Genomic DNA, 23,634 nt, shown 5'->3' with positions numbered 1-23,634 from the left:
TAAATAACATGTCATCTGCCTGTTTTGTTTTTCACTGTTTGGTATTATCTTTTGTTGCAATATCATTTACACTGCATAGTTGTGAACCATAAGCTATCAGTTTCCTCCTGATATTCCCTTATGTAAAACACATTTGTATAAACCCTGGGCAATATAAAATATTGCTATAGGTTTTCTAGAAAATGATACTCATGATTGTATTTAAAGAACTTGTGTTACCATCAATACAACTTTATAATTTAATTAGTTGTCAGATAATCAAAAGATATAAAATATGTGACAGAACTAAATGAATGTAAAATACAGAGTGGCAATGAAGGCTGTGAAAACTATTCATTGTTTACATTTGTAGCTTCATCTGGTCTTTGCCAGATGACTTTTGTACAGTCTGCTTTTTTATCTTCGTTTTACAGAGATTATAAAATCAATATCAAACTACTACTTCAAAATTCTGTTTCTTTTGATTGGTATCCTATGCCATAACAATCACAGTGGATGTCTAACAAGACATGAGAAATCCTTTCCCTGGTTTTGCTCTCACTGAGGTTTTATTAAATTGCTGTAATTTTCCAGTGAACAAGTTCATCTACATCAAATGAATTTCAAATCATGCATAAAAATTTAAGGAAGTTGTTTGTGATGTTATCTTTAACTACGTATGGGGCTACGGATTCTGGGAATAATCCCAACAGCAACTCACTGGATGGTCCTTCTGCATATTACTCCAGATCTTCTGTCTCATTTCAGAAACTGCTTTAGAATTTGTCTTCCCCAGTTTCATTATCATTTTGTCTACATGGCTTTTTGTGGCTTGTAACAGATTTTCCATAGTGGGCCAAAGGTCATTAGGTTTTGAAAGATCCAAAACAAGAACAATAGAAAATGTCCTAAAAAAATAAAAATATCTCTTTAAAAAAACTCAAAATAATTAGTTTTGAAACCTTATTATACTGAAATTTATTAGCTAAAAAGTAACACTATAGCTTATAAAACATAGCAGTATTCTAATAAAATAGCCCCCACCACCAAAGTTATGGCCTTATTTATTCCAGTGCTTTTCTCTAGTGATATTTAAGTATTACAACCAACTGTGGCACTGAAGGTTTTATTTGCACTAATAATAATCCAATTCAAATAATCTGCAAGAACGGGATCCAACAATGTGATGATTGGATCCAATTTTACTGTGTCCTCCAGAGAAGGGAAGCGAAAATAATAGAGCACAGCAACAACACAAACAACACAACAATTAGGTGAATGAGAACGGATGTATCACTAATTAGTAACTTCAGAAAATATTATTTTAGACAGTAACTATTGAGATTTTCTATAAAATTAGTATGCCATTAAATTGTATAGCCAGAGCTACATCATTTTAATAAACTGCTAACAGCTTTGCTTGACTATAATAAATAATATATACGTTGATCATTTTCCATATGAAAATAACTGTAAGTGAAAACAAAACAGAGGGGCGCCTGGGTGGCTCAGTCAGTTAAGCATCTGTCTTTGGCTCAGGTCATGATTTCAGGGTCCTGGGATCAAACCCCACATCTGGCTCCCTGCTCAGTGGGGAGCCTGCTCTCCCTCTCCCTCTGCTGCTCCCCCTTCTTGTGCTCTGTCAAATAAACAGATAAATAAATAAATAAGTAAATAAATTCATTCTTAAACAAACAAACCAGAAATATTCAAGCTTTTTCCAAGATTAAAATTTGTGTTTCCATTGCACTGGAAACACTTGTTACTTTTACCTTCATAACAAATGATAGCCAAAAAGAATTTTTTTTTTTTTAAAAGATGTTATTTATTCATGAAAGACAGAGGGAGAGAGAGAGCCAGAGACACAGGCAGAGAGAGAAGCAGGCTCCATGCAGGGAGCCCGATGCAGGACTAGATCCCGGGATCCCAGGATCAGGCCCTGGGCCAAAGGCAGGCACCAAACCGCTGAGCCACCCAGGGATCCCCAGAATTGTTTTTATTTGAGTATAGCTGACACAGAATGTCACATTAGTTTCAAATGTACAACTTAGTGATTGATGAGTTTATACATGATGCTGTACTCACCAGTGTCGCTCCCGTCTGTCCCATTACACCGCTACTATGATATCATCAACTGCATTCCTTATGCTGTGACTTTTATTCCCGTGACTTACTCATTCTGTAACTGGAAGCCTGAATCTCCCAATCCCCTTCACCCATTGTACCCCTCCCTCCACCCACCTTGCTCTGGCAACTATCAGTCTGTTCTGTTTTTATAGATCTGATTCTTTTTGTTTATTCTTTTTTTTTTAAAGATTCCATTTATGAGTGGAATCCTGCGGTATTTGTTTTTCTTAGTCTGACTTATTTCACTTAGCATAGAATCCTCTAGGTCCAACCACATTGTCTCAAATGCCACAATCTCATCCTTAAAAAACATTTTTTTAAAAAAAACCCAACCACCTCTTTAAACAGGGAATGAAAGCATAGGAAATGCTCCGTTACAGATTATCTAAAGTTTGTTCACTGCATTTATAATTACTCTATGAACAGTCATCTTAAAGATAAACAGTATCTAACAGCATTTAGCAGTATTATTTTTTTCAAGTTTTGGGCTTTGTCCAATATAAGGAAATTAATTATGTGTCAAATTGATCCAAGTCACAGAACACTCGGAGATTTGTGACCGTATTAGGAGTGAAATGTTTATCATGAATTCCTTAACCACTCAGCAACCTACTCTGAATGCAGGCCTCCGGCTCCCCTTCCGTTGTTCATCATAACCCTGACCTCCCCTCTCTCCTCAAGCAAAACACAGCTGCCCTGGGCTTCTAGGGAACGAAGACTCAGAGAGAGAGGCATTAAAGAAGCTGTGGAAAAATGTGGCTTCCTGCAGAAACCAGAATTTCGACAAGGCCATCAGGCCCAAAGCCTGTTGGGCCAGAGGAGGGCAGTGAGATCACTTGACAAGGTGATGTGACAGTCAGGGCCACAACAGGAATCAGCTTCCGACCCAGGTAAGAGCAGTTCCCAGCCATTTTCACTCCTTTCGGCCTCAGGCCACACTGTCTGGCAGCTCTGGTTCCTCAGCTACTCCCTGTCCTTGCCCTCTCTTGCTCATACCACCAGGAGTGGCCTTAATTCCCAGGTGGCCTCTATGATTTGTCTCTTTTAAAGGAGGACAAATGAAATACCAAATAACTCTAAAATCCATGTTGCTGAAAAATTATGTCAGGGGAAAATAGTCGTTATACATGCAAAACCAAGATCTAACCATACATAGAAAAAAATTCCACAACTGTACAAAGTATATTTACAAATGCTGAGAACACTGAAAGAAATATGTTGGCATGTTAACAGGGATTATTTTTCAGGTGATTACGGGCGCTCTTACTTTCTTCATACCCTTCAATTTTTTTCCAAGATCTCTACATGAGCATAAACTATTTTTATAATAAGTAAAAGACAGTAAATTAAATTTCTTTAAAAGAAAAAATATCACTAGCCAGATAAAGCCAATGCTATCTGTATCTAGCTAGCTTACAGAAAAACAATTGTTCTGTTAACCAGAAATAATTCCATACCCTAAAGATCTTAATGGCTGAAATGTAACAAATAATTGTCAAGCCCTTTGTATTTGGTCCAGGCTGCAGCAATGGTTTGGGTTAAACTCTGACAGGAGTAAAATATTTCAGATGTAAAAATGTGTGTTTTCCTTGGCTAAGACACATTCCCAGGAACATTGTGAGAAATGTCACAATTTTCCACATCTGATTTGGCCAACATGTGGGAGTCATTGTCAGGAAACGCAACCAAAGAGTTTGAGGTTTTCCTCAAGTTTCTATTTCTTAAGGTCAGCAAATAGACTTTCTCCCTCCTCTAAAGTCACTATTCCCTTGGGTGAAGCTTCTATGGTACTAATTAGCATTTAGTTCAAAGGTAGACTTAAATATCCAGTTGAAGAAAAAACTCAGGGCTGAATTAGCCCATATTCAAAAGAATTAAGCTTTTCAAATTGCTGTTTGCCAAGTGAATTCATCGCTCAAGTGTTATTTGACGTATTTTGTTTGTTTGTAGCTTTGCAAAATATGTGACCAGTTGGAATGCCAGCTGTCAGCACAGGACAAACCCTGGTTCTTTTAAAATCTCTTTGAAAGCATTACACTTTAAGCGCATAGAAAGGCAGAGAATGTAACCCTTCAGCAACATAAAACTGCCCCCACCCCTGTCCAAATTCTGATCCCCAAAAGCCCACTCATATTCATCCTGTGGACACTACTGGGTCCTCACTAACAACTGTTCCTGGGGCACCTGAGTGGCTCTGGTGGTTAAGGTTAAGCATCTGCCTTCACAGCTCAGGTCATGATCCCAGGGTCTTGGGATGGAGCCCCGTATTGGGCTCCCTGCTCAGCAGGGAGTCTGCTTCTCCCCAATCCCTCTGCCTCCCACTCATGTGCACACATGTGTGCTCTAATAAATAAATAAAATCTTAAAAAAAAATTAAGAAACCCCAACTGTTCCTGGATCCAGCTCACTTACCTTAAGTTGTCACTTGTGATTGGTATGCTGATTAAGTCCAATAAAGAGGTTCCTCCACCCAGTTCCCAAAAGTGAGCAATATCTTTTGGCTGAAAAAACAAATGTTTTTCGTATTTAAATTTTTTTTTAAATTAAGTAATGAATACTTCATTAGCATCAGCCGGTAATAATTATGGATACAAAAATATAGTCCTCACTGAACCTTTTCTTGGCAGTCAAAACTTGCCTCTTTCTCTATCCCATCCCTCAAAATGCACCAAAACCTCTATTCCAAAAAACAAAGATGAAACATTAACATGGCAGGTGGGGAACAAGAAGAGTTTGAACAACTGATTCCCTTTTTATAGGATGCCTAAGCATTGGGGGTTGTAAGGGAAAGGCAGCCATGTGGGAATAAGAGCAGGTGTTCCTCGACATCCTTCTTCCACTGCTAGCTCATGGCTTCTCTGCTTCCACCCTGCTGCTGAGGAGCCCTCAGGATACCACAACTGTGTGAGGAGCGGACACAGTGCTTCCATTTAGAACTCTTAGGGAACACTAAATCTGAGAAAGACATAAATCTTCCAGAATGAATATGGAAAAGCCCAACTTGCCAACACAAAGTTTAGGGAAAAAAATATTTTTTTGACAAATTATCGTCTCATAATCACGAAGACTGTTTTGCTGTTGCTATTTGAATATTTGCTGTTGATATTTAAATCAGTAATGTTTATGGGGGGGGGGGAATTTTTCCCTGGAAAATCTCCCTGAGTCACAATTTGACGAAGGGGAGTTTTTAGAGCTCTTCTCAAAAGTGAAGCTCTGAAAGCTGTTTCAAAGTTTCCAGTGAAAAGGATAATCCCATTTCTACATCATCACTCATATCAAAATTCATGTGAGTCACAAAAGTAAAGTTCTTCTGCATCTCACTATGTTATTTCTTTTTAATCTCACAATTTTAATAATCAACTTTCATTGGTGAATCTAGTAACAGGCAGTTTTAACTCTTACACATTGTCTAATCAAACATTTGGACTAGATCAATCTGTAAAATGTTGCCTGTGTTAGGGGAGAAAGGGGCCTTCTATTATAGATTGTTCTTTCATACACCTAACTCTCCTTAAGAAATGACCTATTTTCATGTAAGAACTCCAAATGAGGATTCTATTTCAGATTGTTTTTATCCTTCTAACATATGCCATAAACTCTCCTTCTATCCTGAATAATCTCCAACTTTCCTTTGAACACTCAAGTGAAAATTGGATTATAACCAATTATGGCCTCTGGTCTCAAATACTGGTATTACTAACTTCAAGATATATTTATAAAAATGCTAATAATTTGGATTTTGAGTAGTATATTTTCAAAAATATCCTAAAGGTTAACTCATATTTTTAGCAGATTTTTGGGGGAGACAGGATATAACAATACTATTCCCACCTACAAGAAGAGAAAGTCACATTAACACAATTAATATAAATATTTCCAAGAACTGTACAAAAAGTTTACAAAGGAACCTTATTACAGCATTTTAAGGCACAACTAAGAAGGCTAAATTATTTTCTGTTTGGGTTGGCTTCATGTCTCTCTGAGGTGCATTTGAAGTTTAAAAGCACAGAGCCATGCAGTATACAACTGGGTATGTTTACCGATAAGATGAAAATATAAAACAAAGTCAACATTATTACTTCTCCATCCACAAGCATAGCAGTATCACTTAAAAAGACACTCACTATATTATGCCCTTTTGCTCTTCTTCCATATGTATATTCCAAAGCTAAAGTTGGTTTTGGTGGCTCATCCCTGCACAATAAAGAGAGACAGTATTACCCTCGTGGGTTTTCTTATGCTATTATATTACCCAATTCATTTCCGCTTCCTCTTAAAAACTTGTTCTGTTAATAGAGACATTACTTTGTGGAATAGCAGTGTGGTAAACATGATAAAATCTTATGTAAAAAATAAATAAGCCTTCGCAAACCACCTTCAAGGGCTTTTTAGTCACAGCTGGAGAGGAATAGTGGCACCTGCGTGATGTGGCAACCCTTACAGGCACTGCTGGCGCCAGTGGAGGAGGCGGTGTGGCTGCCAGTGGTGGTGGCCATGTCGGGCGACAGCTCTGGGTATTCAGGTTATGTGGGAATCACTAATAGCAGGTTTGTGCTCAGCCCTGGTGTGGGCAGCTGGGAATCTAATAATTATCGATTCAATGGAGACATCAACAGAAGACTTTAATATCTTTCTCTATCTAAACTCATGGCTCAAACACGGGCATCACTTAACTAGTGAGAGCTAGATATTACATCAACAAGTTCTAAGAATGCACAAATGATTTGATGAATTATTTACACTGTTGCTTATACTGCTTGGTAAGCAGTTTTATGGTATATATCTACTTATTTACTTCATTTTTTTACTGTAGTGAAAAACATGTAACATAAATTTACCTTATTTTTAAGCATACAGCTCAGTAATGTTAAGTATATTCTAGAACTTCTTCATCTGGCAAAACTGAAACTCTATGCCCATTAAACAATAACTATTTTCCTCCTCCCTCCAGACCCTGGCAAACAGCATTCTATTTTTTGTTTCTGTGAATCTGACTGCTCTGAGATACCTCATAGAAGTGGAATCACACAGTATTTGTCTTTCTGTGGCTGACTTATTTCACTTAGCATAATGTCCTCAAGGTTCATTCATATTATAGGATGCATTAGAATTTTCTTCCTTTTTCAGGCTGAATAATATTGCTATAGATCATTTTAATTTGGAGTACAAAGAGAAACAATTTTAAATTTGTGATGTATATATTTATTAAGTATTTTGCATATCATTTCTACATATGTCTTTTTTAGATATCTATATATGTATATACTATATGCTATATATATGTATATATATATATATAGTAAAATGTTCGGTTATATTTCCTGAAAGATACGAATTTTCTTTTATGAAACAAAATGCTACTTTTAAGACAAAAATTTAGCATATAATAGGCAGAACTGTCTTTTTTCTAAGTAGACTATCAGGGAACTGAAATTCAGCTCAGTGTCGTATTTCATCCTAAGCTGATGTTGTAGTAGAGGACTTATTTGCAGAAAGAAACTCATATGGTCTAAACAGAGCCATGATTCCTGGGATGGAAAGATGATGCAGGTGTCAGTATGGATCTTTGTGAAAGGAATTACACAGTCAGGATTCTTTTTTTTTTTAATTTATTTTTAATTTTTATTTATTTATGATAGTCACACACAGAGAGAGAGAGAGGCAGAGACACAGGCAGAGGGAGAAGCAGGCTCCATGCACCGGGAGCCCGACGTGGGATTCGATCCCGGATCTCCAGGATCGCGCCCTGGGCCAAAGGCAGGCGCTAAACCGCTGCGCCACCCAGGGATCCCTTTTTTTTTTTTTTTAAATTAAGATTTAAGATTTTATTTATTCATGAGAGACACACACACAGAGAGGCACAGAGACACAGGCAGAGGGAGAAGCAGGCTCCATGCAGGGAGCCTGATGTGGGACTCAGTCCTGGGTCTCTGGGATCACACCCTGAGCCAAAAGCAGACGCTCAACCACTGAGCCACCTAGGCATCCCCAAAGTCAGGATACTATTATTTAAACTTTTAAATAGTATTTTTCAAATGGATGATTTTTTTAATATGACCTTGAGACAAAATTCCATCTATTTTGATGTTTTTGGAGAAGTTATAAGAAATAGGTATTGGAATGAAGGGATATCTTCCGAAATCAGTTGAAGACTTTCCCTTTTAATTTCCTGCAATGTCCACTGTCCAAAACTTAATTGGATGGCCAAATAGGTTAGGAAGTACAAATAACAAACGGTAAAAAGTAGTTTGAGGATCAACACTGTGCTTCAAAAAAGTTTCCATGAGCATTTTAAAGATTATAATTAATGTTCAGATAATCATGAACTAGGTAAAATAATATCAGAGTAGCACAGACAAAAAGTAGGTAAGTACTATCATAGTTATGTTCATTTCTTTCCCAAATAGGAAAATTCAGCAGTAATCCTGTATATATATTTTGTTTTTGTTGTCTTTATCTTTAAAGAAGATCTTAGGGATCTCTGGGTGGCGCAGCGGTTTAGCGCCTGCCTTTGGCCCAGGGCACGATCCTGGAGACCTGGGATCGAATCCCACGTCGGGCTCCCGGTGCATGGAGCCTGCTTCTCCCTCTGCCTATGTCTCTGCCTCTCTTTCTCTGTGCGTGTGTGTGTGTGACTATCATAAATAAATAAAATTAAAAAAAAAAATAAAAATAAAAATAAAGAAGATCTTAGAGGCCATACTAAGGATTCACTAAGAATTAAGTTATTGTTTGCACCTAAAATTCATTTCTCCTTCCGTATGTCTTTTAGAATCTAACTTGCCCTGTACAACTAGAATAAACAAAAAATGTAGTCTAAAGGTTAACATAACACTTACCTGTCAAGACACCTTAGAATAATAGTAGTCTTTCCCTGGGAATTAAAAAAGAAAGAATACTGTGTTAATGTCATCCACATGTAAAATTTTGTTATTGTTCATAATTGTGGCCAAAAATAGCTTTTAATCACTTGAATGATAAATTACCTGGAAACTAGAAACTTTCAGAATTGTTCCTAAGTTTGATAAGTGGAAAAAGTTAACTGTCAACTTTCTATCACAGTGTAACTACACTGCTATTATTATAATTATAAAGTCCTGCAGATGACAAATACTAGCAAATCATACCTCACTTTAGTGGTCAACTTGGCAGCTGTCTGAAATTTTCTCTCTATTCATCAATGCTAATTACTGGTTAAGCAGATGATTAGTATCTTCTAATATGTTTTAATTCCAATTGTTGAAGTGGAAATAAAGAAGAAAGATAACATACAAATAAAGGACATGCTGCAAATATATTCAAAGTAAGCAATCCAGATACTGGGTTAGAGTATTTTTTGTCATTTTATTTGTAGAAAATGAACTTATTCTAAGTTTCTTATTAGGAGTCAGAAAATAGGGATCCCTGGGTGGCGCAGCGGTTTGGCGCCTGCCTTTGGCCCAGGGCGCGATCCTGGAGACCCTGGATCGAATCCCACATCGGGCTCCCGGTGCATGGAGCCTGCTTCTCCCTCTGCCTGTGTCTCTGCCTCTCTCTCTCTCTGTAACTATCATGAATAAATAAAAATTAAAAAAAAAAAAAAAAAAAAAAGGAGTCAGAAAATATAGGTTCTGGCCATCTCTGCCACTAATCATGAAAGTTAACTTCATATCTTAAGAGATTGGCTCAGTGGTTTAATTACTGATTTTTTTAAAAATAGTAAAACCTTAAAAAAAATCTCTTACAAGAAAACAGATAAAAGAGGAACAGCAGGGGAAGCTCTAATGGAAGAAGCCTTTGGGTTCCAAGGAAAATAGTTTGGAAAATCCTGGACTGACAAAAACACAGAACATTTGACCAGATGTTTTCTCCTCAAAAGTTATAATTTTTTTACCAAAAAAAGATGATCACAAATATATTACTCTAAATTATATCTGGGATATGAAAAAATTGAATTATTTTTTTAGTAATGGGAAACATAATAATTGAAATAGGACCAAAAATGTAAATTATGTTAATTGGCAGGTATTACATCAAAGTGAAAAACTAGAAAAAACCTAAATATCCCCAAATAGGGGACTAAATCAATTATGACAATCCTTAAATGGAATAACATGTAATAATGATACAGGAACATACTAACATGGTAAAACATTAATAATAGATTAGCATAACCCTGTTTTCAATATTCAAAATATCTTTTCCTGCTCTTTGAGATATACATATATACATACACATAAACAGATTCAGAGACAGACACAGAAACACACTCAAATAAACATCCAGGGTATATCACTTAGCTAACAGTAAATGTTTCTAGGTGATGGATTTGCAGGTAATTTATTTTATTTATTTTTTAAAGATTTTATTTATGTGAGAGAAAGAGCATGAGCAGGGGGTCAGGCAGAGGGAGACGCAGATTCCCTGCTGAGCAGGAAGCCCAACTCAGGGCTTGATCATGACTTGAGCTGAAGGCAGATGCTTACACCCAATGAACCACCCAGGTGCCTGGTAATTTATATTTTTAAAGAAAGATCAGGATTTTCTAATTTTCCTGTACTGAATATGTATCACACGTAGCATATTTTAACATTTTTAAATAAATGAAGACTACAGTAGTCTCTTCTTATTCATGATTTTGCATTCCACAATTTCAGTTACCCATGGTCAACCATGGTCCGGAAGCAGATGATCCTCATTCTGACATAGTATCATTGGGTCAGTAGTAGCCTAACACTATGTCACAGTGCCCACATCATTTACCTCACTTCATCTCATCACGTGGTCATTTTATCATCTCACAGCATCACAAGAAGAGTGAGTACAGTACAGTAAGATATTTTGAGAGAAAGACCACATTCAACTTGTATTACAGTGTTTTGTTATATACTTGTATTACAACATGTATTACATTGTTCACTCAGAGACTATCAAAATGAATCCTATCTTTCAGGTGACATTGGAAATCCAGTCTTTTCCTCTGACCTGTTATCCTTGAACTCTAATTCCATAATCCTCTATGCATCCCTTCATCTGGTACAATAAATCCCTTCCCTACTTCCAACATCCTTCCACTCTATAGCGCCAGCTCTATGATTAGCAAACTCCTCAGTATCCTCAACTTCTTTTTCAGAATGTACACTCCACCTATTGGCCTTACCTAAAATATGGCTGCCTCTGGACTACTTCCTCTACCATCTTGTTAAAGAAGGCTATTCTCTTCTACCACCCCATGTACTTCAGAGATTTCCTTGCTCCCCAATGCACCTTTATTTTTTTAAAGATTTATTTATTTGAGAAGTGCCTGGGTAGTTCAGTTGGTTAAGCATCTGCCTTCAGCTCAGGTCATGGTCCCTGGGTCCTGGGATCAAACCCCACATCAGGCTCCCTGCTTAGTGGGGAGTCTGCTTCTCCCTCTCCAGCTCCCTGATTGTGAGCGCTCTCTCTCTCCCCACCCCATAAATAAATAAATTAAATAAATAATAAAATAAAAAATTTTATTTGACAGAGGGAGGGACGGATGGAGGGAGCGTGAGTGAGGGGGGACAGCAGGGAGAGGGCAGCCTCCAGACTCCCCACTGAGCACAGAGCGGACACAGGGATCTATCCCACAACCCATGAGACCGTGACTTGAGCTGAAATCAAGAGTTGGATGCCCAAATGACTAAGCCACCCAGGTGCCCCCCAATGCCACCTTTAAACAATTACTCTATTTCCCTCCTTTTGCAAAAGCCTTAGAGGCCTCTACCAGTCTACTGTGATGGCTGTTGTCATCTCTTCTGGCTCAGTCTCCCTTTCTCAGCTATTGTCATTAGTCTTGTTAACTTCATACCCACAGGGCAGCCCAGGTGGCTTGGTGGTTTAGCGCCACCTTCAGCCCAGGAGATGATCATGGAGACCTGGGATCAAGCCCCACATTGGGCTCCCTGCATGGAGCCTGCTTCTTCCTCTGCCAATGTCTTGTCTTCTGCCTCTCTTTTTGTGTCTCTCATGAATAAATAAATAAAATCTTTAAAAAAAAATAATTTACTTAAAAAAAAAAAAAAACAACTTCATACCCACATATGTGGGCATGGGGAGCAACACATCTAACACTGATCTCTCGGTGCCTTTGCCTCCTCCCAGAGACTCTTTACTTCACTCTATTTCTGCCATATGTCACTTCCAAGGTTACATCTTGAATCATTTCACCACTGGAAACTGCATTACTTCCAAAATCACAAACACAACAACACATTCTCCAACCACTTCTTGAGGAATCCCCACAGTAACAATTCTTTGGCTATAGTAAGAGGTCTTAAAAGTCCGTTGACCCATCAACATTTCTCCTTCTCCACCAGCTCCCTCCTACCTCCACATCTCTCCTTTTCCACCTTACACTCCACAGTTTATCATTACAATCACCCTTGCAAATATTACCCCCCACCAAGCTTTCTCTAGCTTTGTCCTGGATCCACTCGGCAAAATCTAACCTTGGTAAACTCAATTCCCTTCCCTTCTCCTCCATGTTTGTACCCATGCAGGTGAGTGATGACAGAGAAAAAGTACACATGCTGTACAGAATGGTGTCACCTAAATTCTTAATCCCCATCTTCAAAACAGCAGTCAGCAATGACGGGAATCCTATTACGTTTGACTAGTATGTTCTCGCTCTCATCTGTTGTAACCGCTGTTTCATACATTTTTCTTCTCTCCTCAGAATACCCACTTGACCCTCTTCACCTAAATTACCTCTCTTTCCTCACTTCCTACCCTTAAAACTCTGGACATCACCCTCTCTTAAGAGGCTTTCCCAGTCTTCTAGCCTCTTGGGCTGAGTTAAGAGCCCTTGTTTCCACCATAGCATTTGTCTCATGCTATGTTGTACAAGTACTAGCACCCAAGTTCCCACACAACAAAGAACATGTCTTTCATTTCTGTTTCCCCAGAGTCGGGCAGGATGCCTGGCACATAAAAGATGTTCAATAGATACCTACTGAATGGAAAAACAGAAGTATAGGAAAGAAATAGAGAAGGCAGCAAGGCAGTTTCTTTGGTAAAGGGTGATTACTATTAGCTGAACAATAGAAGCATTAATTGGTTGCTTCTCTTTATTTTTCAAAATAATATTCTGCATAAAGCATGGAATCAGATACTTTTTAAAGAATAGTCTCAAAAGTACTACCTATATCAAGAGAGTTTGCCAATCTTCAAAAGCAAAATTAGTTTTAATTTACATAAATGAAAATAAACAGCTTGCATATGCCATAATCTACTTTTATTTTTTAAGTATGGTTTCACAAATAACAAATAAAACATGAATGGGCTGTCAAAACAACAAAATCTAGAAGAACTGTTACAGAGAGTGACTAGTGAAGGACACTGGGGGGCATTTTGTGTGTGAGCATTTGTGCGCTGGTATCAGTGATCAGTACTATTAGGATAAGCCGCCTTAAGGATATGGAAGTAGCTTATTATACAGAATACTTTTTGTAATAGAAATTTACTTGTACCATAAGACTAGTACTAGTTATTTACTCATTTTTTAAAATCCATGTATGTATCTATGTGGCAGTAAGTAGGAAATTGGAAAAATGGGACACCTGAGTGGCTCAGCAGTTGAGCGTCCGCCTTCCACCCAGGGCGAGATCCTAGAGTTCCAGGATTGAGTCCCACATCGGGCTCCCTGCATGGAGCGTGCTTCTCCCTCTGTCTCTGCCTCGCTCTCTCTCTCATGAATAAATAAATATACAAATCTTAAAAAAAAAAAAAAAAAAAAGGAAATTGGAAAAGTACTGTATCAATGCAAAAATCACTCTCCTTACAACAGTAAATTTGTGAAATGTGTATATGCTATAGCTGGGTTAAAATTTTAAAATATAAGTGATCCCTATGAAACTTTTATTTAAACAGTTAAGTTCAGATTTTTAAAAGTGGGCCAATACCCGGTGGCACAGCGGCTTAGCGCCGCCTGCAGCCTGAGGTGTGATCCTGGAGACCCGGGATCGAGTCCCATGTCGAGCTCCCTGCTTCTGGAGCCTGCTTCTCCCTCTGCCTGTGTCTCTGCCTCTCTTTCTCTCTGTGTCTCTCATGATTAAATAAATAAAATCTTTAAAAATAAATAAATAAATAAAATAAAAGTGGGCCAATAAGAAAACTTTGTAAAATGCAGAAATTAAAGACAAAATAAAAACACACTTGATGACTAAAATTTTATCATACATATTTCTACCTTTTATCTTTGCATTTTTAGAGTTGAGATCATACTGTATACAAATTTCAGTCCTGCTTTTTTCAATTAACATATTCTTTCATTACTAACAACTATTTCATGGTTGTATAACATTTCCCTCCAATAAATATAATGTTAATGTTATGTATAATATCTCACAATGATGGATGTCTAGTTGTGTGGGGAGGGCTCTCTGGGACACTCTCCAAGACAGGGGAGTGCTCTGGCTACCTGGTCACTGACATCACCTGGCAAAGGTGTAGCCTCACTGATGCAGACTTTAGTTCCAGAAAGTTTCATTGTCAACATGACCCTAAGGTGGTAGCATGAAGCCTAAAAGTAAAAGAATAATAGGAACCCCAAATAGAAATGAACTATAAAGCCACATAAATTCCAGCATCTTGGGTCTGCAAGCGTTGACCTTTTTTTAGACAGTGTCACTAGCCATTCTGCCTTCCTGGCAAGAACTTTGTGAGTCAAGCAAAGCTGCATGAAGACGTGATACATCTGTTCTTGCTCTGTATGGCCAATTCCAAAACCTTTCTGTATAGTGGCTAAATTAAACAAACTTACAAAGAGTAGGGAGAGGCCTCTTCCTACCAATCAATCAGTGGTCCTGGGGATGGGCTGCTATATTTTCCCCATGCTTCCCACAATAACAAATAACACTGTAACACACATCATTCATATAATCAGTAACTCCTTAAATGATAATCCTAAAAGTAAAATAACTGAAACCAAAATATGAATATTATTAAGATACTGACTTAGATGCTTATTTATTTATTTAATTATTTTTCCTGACTTATTTAAGATTTTCCTTATTTATTTAAATAAATAAATAAGACACACAGAGACACACAGAGAGAGAGACAGAGACACAGGCAGAGGGAGAAGCAGGCTCCCTGCAAGGAGCCCGATGTGGGACTCCATCCCAGATCCTGGGATCACATCCTGGGCCAAAGGCAGAGATGCTCAACTGCTGAGCCACCCAGGCATCCCTTCCTGACTTATTTAAATGAACCCTGACTTTTATACTCAAATGTAGTAGAAGACCTGAATGCTTGAATGCTTTCAAAAGAGGAAATAAAAAACAAGTTAAAACATTTTTTAAAATTTTTGACTAATCTTATAATTTTTCCTAGATCAATAATAAATGCTTTCTAATTCTTACTAAGTATGGTATTGGCTACATACAAAATTAGTTTACCAACCTCAATTTTAATGGCTCCATGACCATGAATTTGAGTAAAATATGTAAATATTACTTTTAAAATGTAGTTATTAGAACATTAGATAATAAAAACAAAAATTTTATATTAAAATTCTTCCATCTGGATATGTTTCAATCACGTTTCAGTCGGAATACTCAGATGGCAATCAAAATTACTTAATTAACTTCTTCCTGGGCAGCCCTGGTGGCTCAGCGGTTTAGCGCCGCCTTCAGCCCAGAGTGTGATCCTGGAAACCCAGCATTGAGTCCCATGTCGGGCTCCCTGCATGGAGCCTATTTCTCCCTCTGCGTGTGTCTCTGCCTCTCTCTCTCTCTGATGAATAAATAAATAAAATCTTAAAAAAAAAAAAAAAAAACTTCTTCCTTACAGTGCACAATTCTTAAAGTCCTCAGGTGACATAGTATGGTACTCCATGTGAAATCAGCTCTCTGTTGACCTGAAGGGTATGCTACACCGGAGCATATATCAACTTATGGATTTTGGCTGATGTTTCCTAGTTGTGTGGTGATAAATAAACATTATTAGAGTCAGAGATGACAAATCAATTTTATCGCAAGTGCCAACACCTTCCTGGAATGCTAGGGATTAGATGTCATCTTCAGGCTCAGTAGAAAAGGGTGTTGTGATCAATAAGTTATGTGTGGAAGATGTGTAACTAGTATCTGCTATCTCTTAAGGAACCCTGGAAAGCATCCTCTTGCAACCAGAATATACTTGGGAAAACTGGAAAAGGAAAAATTTAGAAGTCAAGACATTTCCTCCCCACTTTTCTTCTACCTAGAAGTTGAGGTATGGAATGAGAACAGGAGCTCTGGGAAGAAAAAGGCTGGTCAATGACTAAGTTTTCTGGCCCATACCTTAGGATACTGGAGTAATCACTTGGTAAGAGGAAATCTATGTTAAGAGAATGATAAGACCAATGCCTAGGGACTTGACAATCTAAATCAGAGTGGAGAGAATGAGAGAAAGAAGTCCAAATAAATTGAGATGTCATTAGGTATGATATTAAGAAAAATTTTAAGAAAATAATGGAAGAGGGTCCAAGTAATTCACAAGAGAAAACAACTGAGTCAAGGCCTAGAAAGAATATTCACAGCGACAGATACATTAACAGTGCAGGTAATAAGTGCAGTATTATCACAGGGAAGCAAAATGATCTCATATGATTACCAAAACTAGCATATAACTTACGAGTGCAATATATTGGTGAAAAGGAATAAAAAGAGACAGAAAGGGAGAGAAAATACAGCACACTTTGTATATTTATATGGAAATTTATAAATATGCATGAAAAATGCATTTGGATGAAAATAATGAGAACAGATGTAATGTTGTGACGGTAATTAGACTGTTGTCTGACCATATGAAATGAATTAAAATATGGTATCTCATGGTACACATCACAAGAGGAATACAGATGAAGTCTAATAGTGAAGAGGATACCAAATATTCAAAAAAGCTCCTACATCAGTTTGAATTTTTGGTCATTTTTGGTCATTTTTTTGGTCATTCCCAAAGGAAATAATCCAGACTTAGACAGAAACTAGGATCAGATAGAGATTAAGTGACTCATCGTAATGTAGGATTCTATGTCCACATAAACATTCAATCCAGTGAGGGAAAAATAAAGAAAATTTTAGAGATTCAAGGGTCTCATAAATTTTACTTACCATATAATGCTTTCCTAGAAAACTACAAAAAGAATGTGCTCCATCAAAATAAGTGAGTAAACCAAGAACAGAGAAGACACAGGATCCAGGAAAAAAGAAGAAAAAGGAATTCTCAAGATGTTGGGGGAGGATGGTAGCTATGCAGCCGGTCCTGAGAACCACAGTACAGACCAGCACAATAGTTAAAAGACAACAGGACTCTGGCTGGAGAGGGGAACTTTCAGATGATAGGGTACAGCTACCTAGATGAAGATCGTATTGAATGCCTGTTGGGGACTATGAAATTAGAATTAGAAATACATAGCTGGGGAGCCAGTTTCAAGGATAGTTCCGAATGATCCTCCTTGATGGTATTCATACCCAGGCATGGTCCCTCACACTGTATCAGAGTTGGTCTTTGTGATCAATAGCTTATGGCAGAAATGATAGCACATCACTTCCAAGATCAGGGTATAAAAGGCTGCAACTTCTACCGGGGTGCCCTCTCTCTTTTGGATCTCTTGCTCTGGGGGAAGCAAGCTGCCATATTGTAAGCGGCGCTATGGAGAGGCATATATGTGGAGAATTGAAACTTGGCCAACAATCTTCAAGGAACTGAGGCCTCTTGCCAGCAACCATGTCAACAAGCTTGGAACTGATTCCCCAGTTTAGTTGAGCTATGAGAGGACTTTAGTCCCAGACGACATCTTGACTACAACTTCATGATAGACCCTGACCCAGAACCACATAACTAAGCTGCTCTCAGACTCCTGGCCCTCATAAACTAGATGAGATAATGTTTACTGTTTTATTTTTTAAATATTTTATTTATCCATTTGGGGGAGAGAGAGAGAGAGAGAGAGAGAGAATGAGAATGAGAGAAAGCATGGGTGAGGAGGTGGGGAGAGGGAAAAGCAGGCTCCCCATGGAGCAGGGAGTGCAAGGTGGGGCTCGATTCCAGGACCCCAGGATCATGACCCAAGCTGAAGGCAGAGCTTAGCCAAACTGAGCCACCCAGATGCCCCATGTTTGCTGTTTTAAAAGCTGCTATGTTTTAGAATAATTTATTATGTAGCAACAAATAACTAGTGCATATAAAAACTAAGGAACACATAAAAGCTAAGCAAATAAAAAAAAATTAAGGCATTTTTAAACTTCTGAGAAAAGTTATTCAAGAAAAAGAAAGTAGGAGCACCTAGGTGGCTCAGTTGGTTGAGCAGCCAACTCTCAATTTCTGCTCAGGTCAGGATCTTGGGTCATGAGACTGAGCCCCAAGTGGGGCTCTGCCCTGGGCATGGAGTCTGTTTGAAATTCTCTTTCTCTTCTGCCCCTCCCCTTGACTGTGCACACACTCTCCCTCTAATAAATAAAATATTTAAAAAAAAGAAAAAAGAAAAAGAGGGATGCCAGGGTGGCTTACTCAGTTAAGTGTCTGACTTCAGTTTGGATCATGGTCTTAAGGTCCTGGATCAAGCCCTGCGTTGGGCTCTGTACTTAGCAGGGAGTCTTGCTTGAGATTCTCATTCTCTCTCTCTCTCTCTCTCTCTCTCTCTCCATTTGCCCCTCCCTCTGCTCATGTGCTCTCTCAAATAAAAAAAAAAAAAACTAAGAAAGAAAGAAAGAAAGAAAGAAAGAAAGAAAGAAAGAAAGAAAGAAAGAAAGAAAGAAGAAAAAGAAAAGGAAGGAAAGGAAAGGAAAAAGGAAAGGAAAGGAATCCATTTGGCTCAGCAGCAAACAAGTTTTAGAAATAATAACACTGAATATTGATTTAGCCCAAAACTATAAAAACAACTATGTTGCAGACTAGGGCTGGAAATGAGCATTTAAAAGTGATAAACTAGGGGATCTGTCTGGCTCAGTCAGTAGAGCTTCTAACTCTTGATCTCAGGGTTTTAAGTTTGAGCCCCATGTTAGGTGTGGACATTACTTTAAAATGTAAAAAAAAAAAAAAAAAAATCATTTAAAAAAACAGCTAGAACTAAATAATCTTCTACTATTATCAAAAATTCAATAGATAATGTCTAACATTTTAAGTCTAAAAATAGCCTATAAGCTATTTAATAAAGAATTACAGGAAAAAAAAAACAGATTTAAGATACGAAAGAGGCCACTTAAAGGAGAAGCCCTGAACAATGTGGAGAGGTTTAGTATTTTGTGCACCTTTTGATTATCTTTGAGTTTTTAAACCACATATGTTAATCACTTTAATAAAAGTAATTAAAAATATAGACTGTAACAGAGGATCCAATCTGAGAAAATTAAGGACAAAACAGCATGTATGCAAAGAACATAGATCTCAAGCTCAACCTTAGTTAACAAGGTTATGGGATTACTAGAATTTTTCTATACAATAACAGGAGCACAGCATTTGGAAAAAGAGAAGCTGGCAGACCTTCTAGTCTACTGCAGTTAAGCAAAACCTCCAAAGTCCTGTTCCTTCCCAAGAATTACACATTAGAATAGTTCCAGTTAAGAGTTATAAAATCATGACAGGGAATCCATAACCAATATGGAATCCATGCCACAGAAGGCATGACTGAAAGAAAGGAGGATATTAAAGCTGAAATAGACTCAGAGAGACAAAGTGGTTGCCATTAATTATTTGAAGGGTAATTTAAAAATATCTCAAGATTTAAAAAGCAGAAGAAAATTCAGACTTATTTCTGTACTGTTACAAATCAGAATTAGGACCAAGAATTAGGACCTAAATTGGGACCTTAGAATTAGGAATACCAAGTATTTATATACTTTTACAGGCCAAAATTGCAAACATTGGAAGTTACAATGAGCCGCTCAGGTTTTCTCATTAACTAGGAATTCAGGAAAATGGAACCAGGTTGCTTTGTAGAAGACAACTCCTCCCCCCCCCTGTTGAGAGAGTCAAACCTAAACTATACAACCACTGTTTATAGTGGTTCTTAACCTTTTTGAAGGTGCTGGAATGGTTCTCCTACCATTTCCCATAAAAACACTGATACACAATCACGCACAATTCTGCATACATTTCTAGAGTTCACTGGTCCTAAGAAGTATCTCCATGGACCTCGGAGTAGAAGACTAGAGTATCTCCAGGTTTCCTTCAGTTTCTGTGACTCTAGTTAGATAAGTGAAGGGTAAATGTATCATACTTTGTCAGGTTATGTTTTTGTTATCTATATTCTTTTTTTTTAAATTTTATTTATTTATTCATGAGAAAGAGAGAGAGAGGGGCAGAGACACAGGCAGAGGGAGAAGCAGGCTCCACGCAGGGAGCCCGATGTGGGACTCGATCCTGGGACTCCAGGATCATGCCCTGAGCCGAAGGCAGACGCTCAACCACCGAGCCACCCAGGTGTCCCTGTTATCTATATTCTTGTTTCAGTTGTATAAGTTACTGGAACTACAGCCATCATATTAGCATTTATGGTGCCTTTGGGGTAAAAAGGACTGCTCTAATGGGTAGTCTAATTTGAAACAAGTGCTCCTTCCTCTGCGGCCCACATCAGAGCAACCACCTGACGCAAGAAGTGCTCAGGCTGGATGCTGTCCCTACTCACCCATGAGCAGGGCACCCTCATACAAAGCACAACCAGCTCCAAGGTAACCAGGAGTCCAGAGATTGGTCATCTGGCTAAAGAGTTGAAGTATCCACATTTTTACCAAAGTATTAAAATGAATTTTCCACTGGTTGCTAAATTATAATAATTGGGGGGGGGGGGGGCGGGGAAGTAGGAAAAAAAGTGCATTACCCCATTCTTACTGCCAATGAAGAAAACAGATTTTTCTCCAATTTCAAGTCCATCACCTTCACTTCCACGTTTTTCCACTTCGGCTTTTGCAATTTCCCAGAGAGTTTCACTATGAGGGGGGCAAAAAACAAAATTCAGAGAATCATAGGGAATCCTTTCCAATATTTATTTTAAGCTCAGAGAAATGTTATTTCAGTTAAATTTATAAAAACAAATCAACACTATTTTCTGGGAGACAATAAACTGATAAAACTTCCGAGGATTAGTCATTTTCTTTCCACTGGTTCACAAAAGAAAAGCTGAAAATGATAAGCAGAACCTTTGTCACCAGGATTTGAGGCTGTCTTCTTTTGGAGCTTCCAGCCAAGGTTGGAAGCTGTACGTGTTAACTTCCCAGACATGTACATGAACGTACAAAGAATTTTAGAAATCTATAACTTGAAAACTACCAACATCTAGGAATATGGGGAGCATGTAAAGCCAGTATACCAAACAATCTTTGTTTTCTTAAGTATTTCTTGTTTATAAATTATATTTCTGGCTGAAGTTTCCACTTTTTAATATATAAAATATAATGAAAGAAAAAAATTACCTAAAAACACATTTTGAAAATAATCTTTCCATTCATCTCTCTACAAACATATAATTTTTCACAAATAAGATTATACCTTTTTAAAATTAAAGTCTAAATGAAAAATGGAGTACTGAACTAAAAAAAATACAGAAAAAGATTTGATGTGTTCTAAGCCTGAATCTGCTCCTTTCTACATATACCAACTTGGGCAAATTACCTAACCTCTCTGGATTATTCATTCCTTTATTAATTCAACAAATATACATTGAGCACCTAACAGATGCAAGCTTCTGTGCTATTCCTCAGGCTCACTTCTGTTTCTTCATCTCTAAAATGCCAATAAAGAAGAACAGCAATCTTCTAAGACTGTCATGATTGATTGCTAAAATGTGCTAATTCATTTCATTTAGGGCTTGACCTACATATAATTATCTAAAAGTATTGAGAGCTTGGGGCACCTGGGTGGCTCAGTCACTCAAGCGTCATGCTTCAGCTCAGGTCATGACCCCGAAGTCGAAGTCGGGGATGGAGCTCCACCTTAGGCTCCCTGCTTAGCCCGGGGTCCGCTTCTCCCTCTGCCCCTCACCCCACTTGTGCTTTCTCTGTCTTTCCCTCTCGCTCTCTCTCAAATAAAATCTTTAAAAATATTGAGAGCTTATAATAATTACTATTCAGGAAACAGGGATGAAGGAAGGGGCTATGAAAGACCAATATAGGTGTTCCTAAATGCACTAAAATGTATGCATTTATTTCAAGGTGAACCCCCCAGGAACTCAGCCCAGGCCTGTCTGCTCCTCGTTGACACACCACCCTTCCAAAATGGGATTATCTGCTTTCCAAGCTCCCAGAAAAGAGGAGAGCAGGAGGTGCGGCCACCATTCAAGTGACCGGTGGAAATTTGTAACCATCAACCGTAACTTTGTAACTGCAACCAATCAGGCCACGATGGGAAAGCGGCTGGCAGTTTTTCACATTAAGGTTCATAGCCTCAGCAGAGATCAGGTAGGCCGCGATCCACAGAGTGAGAAAAGCAGATCCATCCTGCTCTGTGGGGGACTCCAGAAGCCCTGTCTCCCTGACGTCCTCATGGGAGGTTCGGGTGGTATCTTGAGGGCGGGCAATGGAAGCTCGCGTCACAGAACCGGAGGGTCCAGATGCGCGTTCCGGACCTCCCGCTCGGGCCTCCGGCTCCGGCCTCCCGCTCCACCGCCTTCCACTGCTGCGGGGCGTTCTCCAGGCCCCTTCACTCACGGTGGACCTGAACCCAAAGGGGGCGAACTCCGAAGAGGTGGCTCTGCGGCCTAATCCACTGCCTGAACCTCTGCTTCTAGAACATTCCTTGGCCTGCAAGAAATTTTTACTAAGTGAACGGGTGAAGTTGAGTGATCTTTCAAAATCTTACTTTTCCACCTGGAGAACTTTTCTACCTGCCGAATCCACGTGCTCAAGGCGAGTTCCTAGGGATCCCTGACCATCCAGAGAGGGGTTGCCGGCAGAAAAGACCCAGGGTTCCTCTCCCTAAATATAACCCCCAGCGGTCCTCCCTCCCCTGCCCCTGCCAGGCTGGGGTGGCAAAGGGGAGAAAGCCAGGCTCTCGAGGAGAGCGTCAGCCGGGCGCAAGCAAGGCCGCGGGGATACCTGGGCATCGTGGCTCCACCGACCCGGAGTCGTGGGCTCAGCGTCCAGGTCGCCTAAGGTCAGGCCGCCCGCCAGCTCCCGACCCGCCGGATCGCTCCGACTCTTGCGTTGCCATGGGAGCGACGTCGCAGGCGGCGTTGCGTGCGGAAGAGGGGCATCCTGGGAAATGTAGTTCTCAGCGTTCCTTCATCCAGTCTGGCTTATTATCTCCTCCTCTAAGATAGAAGACAAAGAGGTGATACGTCTGACAAGCCTGGAACCCCAAAGCTCTGGCTGGAAGTGTTCTTTTACATAAAGAGTGTTCTACTGAGTACCGGACTATATGCCAGGGGTGTCTGCTCTCTGTCTCCAGTCACTTTTCTCTTCCTGATAGCAACGCTTTGGGAATGAAGGGTGAAACAAACTCCTGAACTATTTTCTAGTGATTCACCAGAGGCAAAGAATATTTATTTTAGTATTTTCCAGCTTTCTGCTTGTTTGGTTGTTTCGGGGTTTATGCATTAGCGCATTATTT

The 23,634-nt window shown here is 38.9% G+C and overlaps 1 protein-coding gene across 4 annotated transcripts in view; it reads right to left on the bottom strand.

Annotated features, from left to right (window-relative positions):
• DYNC2LI1 (dynein cytoplasmic 2 light intermediate chain 1) overlaps positions 1-23,279 on the bottom strand; it is a 38,692-nt gene extending 15,413 nt beyond the window's left edge. For all 4 annotated transcript variants that reach the window (XM_038551165.1, XM_038551168.1, XM_038551167.1 and 1 more), the window contains exons 1-6: positions 23,121-23,279; positions 20,909-21,017; positions 8,946-8,980; positions 6,231-6,300; positions 4,519-4,607; positions 701-887 (exon numbers count right to left, since the gene is read on the bottom strand). In XM_038551165.1, the coding sequence (XP_038407093.1) occupies positions 701-887; positions 4,519-4,607; positions 6,231-6,300; positions 8,946-8,980; positions 20,909-21,017; positions 23,121-23,128 (498 nt within the window). In that variant the 5' untranslated portion in view covers positions 23,129-23,279. The remainder of the gene's footprint in view (positions 1-700; positions 888-4,518; positions 4,608-6,230; positions 6,301-8,945; positions 8,981-20,908; positions 21,018-23,120) is intronic.
• Between the last annotated feature and the right edge of the window lie 355 nt (positions 23,280-23,634).

This window comes from Canis lupus, chromosome 10 (genome assembly GCF_011100685.1).
Source record: "Canis lupus familiaris isolate Mischka breed German Shepherd chromosome 10, alternate assembly UU_Cfam_GSD_1.0, whole genome shotgun sequence".
In the NCBI taxonomy this organism is placed as follows: domain Eukaryota; kingdom Metazoa; phylum Chordata; class Mammalia; order Carnivora; family Canidae; genus Canis; species Canis lupus.
The sequence above is the reverse complement of the archived record's forward strand: the minus strand, read 5'-3'. Positions and strand labels throughout refer to the sequence as shown.